A 4,539-nucleotide genomic window follows, 5' to 3' on the forward strand; every position below is an offset into this window, starting at 1 on the left:
TGATGTGGCAGTCGCCATAACCCGATCAACGAACGTGCTTGCGACACCAACTGGCTGGATGTATCTGATTGGATCGTATTTCATTCTGCAATGCCTTTTTTGGGCCTACCAGCAACGCTTTGAGGGAACGATCCCGCTTCTTGGTGTTAATTCCAAGTTTGAGCCGAGATTCATGAAAGGCTTGAGGTTCTTCCGTGATGCGACGTCCATACTCCACGAGGGTTATTGTCAGGTACTCCCAGTTTGGGTCTCTCCCGATAATAAGGTACTGATTGTGGTTCACCCAGTATCCCTCGAAAGCTTGGAGGTTTTTCCGAGCGGACACCGACTTGATCGTACTTCCCTCGAAATACGTTGACGAATTACGATCCCTTCCACATACAATTGCTAGCCCAACCCTCGCACATGCGTATAATCTCTCCGGTTCCAATACCAACATGAACATCATCTTAAAGAACAATCTCCACTTCCGTGCCCTTCAAGAACGACTGACGCCGAACTTGGGGAAGCCAGCGCAGCCAATGCAGGAAGAACTTTGCCATGCATTGGATCTGGAGCTGCCCCATTGTGTTGGTCAGTCCATGCTGATGTACACACCACATGGCAAGAAGCTGATCAGGAGCAGAGTGGTCTCCGATCAAGCCTTACCATTCCATACTTCGCCTGGTTGCGAGGGTCAGTGCTCGTATTTACGGCGGACTGTTAGCTGGTGAAGGGAAAAAACTAATCGCTAATTTAAAAATTCTTTACCCCGCACATAATTGTAGCCTTTAGCTACTTACAACTTTATAATTATTTTATACACGTTTATACATGTTAATTTTATAATGCCTAGTAAGCGTCTTCTAAATAGTTACATTATACAAGTGCTTACTAATATAGTGGCGATGTAGGAGGACGTCCTAAGATTAACCTTAAACTGTACTAACTCTATCTACTTAGGCTTTTCTATAAAGGTGTTATATACATGTAGATAGCTACTTACTTTTTTAAAAAGTTTTAAGTTTATGTTACTTTTTATATAATTAAGTAGTAGTTTTAAATATAAAATGTAAGGTAACACTTTTTTACTAAGGTTAAAAATAAAGTTAAGAATTAGATCTAAGTGCTATTTTTTAAAGTTAAGCTTAAAAATTTAAATATACTTTATATACTACATAATAAAAGCTTCTAAATTAGAAAATATATGCTTATATAACTTTAATTTAAGCTTAAATTACATAAAAAAGTGTAAAGTGTTAAATAAAGCTAGTAAGTAGATAAGCTTATATAATAACTTATTAGTTAAAAGCTAAAGAAAGGTATTATTAATAGGTATAAGTAAGAGTATCTTTATATATACTTTTATTAATGTAGCTATATTATTGCATAGGACTAGTTATTTTGCATTTATTATATAATAAACTATAAGGTAGTAGAGTGCTACAAGCGCAACCTGCAGTAACACTATAGAGAGTATATTGTTTCTAGCCTAAACTTTATCTAGTCTATTAATAGCTATAGTAAGCTAAAACTGTACAGCGTAGAGATCTATACATGTATTAACGCGTACTTACAATACATTGTATAGATTTATGTTAAAATCTCTGCCTGTACTGCTATTAGCTGCCTTTACTAGTTTCTTAAGACACTTAAAAAAATAAAGTAGTAACTATATTTTATATAATCTAATTAAAAGATAGAGATAGTTATGCTAGTAAATGCTTATTACTAGCTTTAAAAGTTTATAGAGCCTAAGCTTTTATTTAATTAGTGCTACTTTTATAGCATAAGTACATTAAATTAGTAGATTAAAGCTTAGTAGTAGTAACTCTTAAAAGGCCTTCTTTTTTATTAGTAAGTTAGTATTTTATATAATACCTATTACTTTATTTTACTTTAAGTAGAATTACTTCTACTACTTTTAAACCTAAGGCTTCTTTTTAAAAAATAGCTTAGCTAATTAGCTTACTATCTATGCTATATATATTTTTATACTTTATAAGAAACTATATAGCTTTATATAACTATAAAACACACATTTAATTTAAAGGTAGAAGAACTATTTAAATAGTGTAGTTAGAAAGCTTTTTATGCTTTATTACTATTCTAAAGCTTATGTCTAGAACTAGGCTCTTTTATTTAATGCTAATTAGCTTTATATAATTAAAAGAAAAGTTAATAGTTAGAATATAAATGCTTACCTCCTACAGGATATGCTTTAGTAGTGTAATAGAGTACTAGATTTACTTAGATTTAACAGTGTAGCTGCAGCTTGCTCTAACTTTTAGAATTATATAACACTATATCTAAATGTTTATCTTTAGCTTTAAGTAAAAGCATAATACTATATCTAGAATAGTCTTTAGCCTATACTATCTCTACTTAAGTTACTTATTAAAGTGTAAAATTAGCAAGTAAAGTTTTATATAATATGCTTAATATAAGAGTATTTAATTTAACTAAAGTAATTAAGACATAGTTTAAGATGTTAATCTTAAAACTAACTTTAGTAAAAAAATGCCTATTAATCCTAATCTAGCTTAGTAGATTTATGTAGATGTAGTAACTAAGCTTTTATTTTTTTTATAGTATATTTAAATTTTTTATAGTTTTTTTTTTAGTTCTTTTTTTAGTTCTTTTTTTTATATAATGTATAATCTATTATTACTATAAGTGCCTAAGATAAGTTTTATTTTACTATAAAATAGTTTTATAGTAAATAGTTTACTAAATATAAGTTTTATTTAAACTATAGTGTTTAAATTTAACCTTTTACACCTATATAAATTATATAAGACAAAGAAGAGATAATCTATCTAAAGAATACACCTAAAAGTATAAAGAAAGAAATGTTTATTTCTTCTATATAAGCTGCTTTATGTACACTAGCAGAATTAGCACATTAGTAGTTAATCTAGTGTACATTTTTACTTTTTATTTAAGGCTATATAATAGCTAAGCTCTTTATTCTTGTAATCCTCTACTTTATATAATATAAGGTAATTAATAAGCGCAAGTAAATTAATAGTATTAAACAGCTATATATAATACCCTCTTATATATTAGCTAATATCTAATACATAGTAGATTAGACCTAGATACAGCTTTAAAACGCGCCTTTTATAAGCTATACTAAGTTTATTAAGAACAGCCTTTTTAAAAAGCTTATATAATTTAATTCTTTAATTACTAAAGGCTATTCTAAACTATATCTTATTATAGATATTAGTAAAGATTATATTACATATTTTTTAAAAAGTGCTAAGGATTATTATATAATTAAAGACTTACTAAAAAGTAGATACTTTAAAAAAGGCAACTAAAGCACAACTCTGTACTTAGTATATAAGGCAACTATAGTAGCTTAGAATAAGATCTTTTTATATAAACCCTCTACTAAGTAGACTAAAGTTAAGAAGAAGAAGAAGCTAGTAAAAAGAAAAAAAGTTAAGTAAAAATTAAGCTTTATTAAAAATAAAAAAAATAAAGAAATACTTTTATTAGCAGAGCTTGCTCTGCTTATTATATTCGGGTTTGCAGAACAAAAAGTTGAGCAGAATCTCCTCTTTTGGACGCGCTAGTTAGTCAGAATTTCTTCGGATAAACCCCGGTAACGCTGTTTCTCTGTCACCTTATGTGTTTCTTATATTCTTTTTTAAAAAAAATGTATACCTAATGTAAGTGCACCTTTATGCTAATTTGCATGCAGTTTGCTCTAGCATGCGTTGTGTAAAACATGTTTAAATTATGGTTAGTTGCGTCTGTTCCACCTCTCTAGCTACATCGGTGTGTCGGGGATTGGCATCAGCCACATTGGTGTGTCGAGGATTGGCATCAGCCGCATCAATGTGTCGGGGATTGGCATCAGCCGCATCGGTGTGTCGGGGATTGGCATCAGCCGCATCGGTGTGTCGGGGTGTCAGATATGCGCACCTACTGTCAAGACAGGAGGAACGCTGGACAAAAGCTGCTACATAGTACGAGCAATAAGCTCGAACAGTATGTTGCTGCAAATTGCTGCATGTTGTAGCATTTTGCAACATTTTGCAACAAATTGCGGCATGTTGCAGCATTTTGCAACAAATTGCGGCATGTTGCAGCATTTTGCAACAAATTGCAGCATTTTGCAACAAATTGCAGCATGTTGCAGCAAATTGCAGCATGTTGCAAGCTGGTCGCGCATAGGGCTAGTGCGCGAGGGACTCGGACCGGAAAAACAAAGCCGAGCAACACAAGCAGAGCAGACACAAAAAGAAAAAGAAACATAAATTAATTAATACAATAAATAATCATCCCATACATTCTATCCAAAACCCATCATTCATCTTAGGAAGCCCAGAAACAGTGCTTTAATCTGACACGGGGATTAGCAGTTGCTCGCACACCTGAGTTGCTCACTTTTGCCAAGACCACACCACAACAAACGTTATTATGGCCCATAACAACCTACTCTAGCACTATGGAGTACAGTACAGCCTAGAATATTATTTAGATACTACTTCTACTTCTTGCTTACACGTTTGCGCGTTATGCCTAGTCTAATTGCACTGTCTGCAG

The 4,539-nt window shown here is 32.1% G+C and overlaps 1 protein-coding gene across 1 annotated transcript; it reads left to right on the forward strand.

Annotated features, from left to right (window-relative positions):
* Positions 1-284: 284 nt before the first annotated feature.
* BDR25DRAFT_173237 (uncharacterized protein) lies at positions 285-563 on the forward strand (the record flags this gene model as incomplete). The annotated part of the gene is made up of 1 exon (XM_033684151.1): positions 285-563. A coding segment is annotated over one exon (279 nt), but the record flags the coding sequence as incomplete, so codon positions are not given.
* Between the last annotated feature and the right edge of the window lie 3,976 nt (positions 564-4,539).

Source organism: Lindgomyces ingoldianus (assembly GCF_010093535.1).
Source record: "Lindgomyces ingoldianus strain ATCC 200398 unplaced genomic scaffold BDR25scaffold_43, whole genome shotgun sequence".
NCBI classification, from domain to species: domain Eukaryota; kingdom Fungi; phylum Ascomycota; class Dothideomycetes; order Pleosporales; family Lindgomycetaceae; genus Lindgomyces; species Lindgomyces ingoldianus.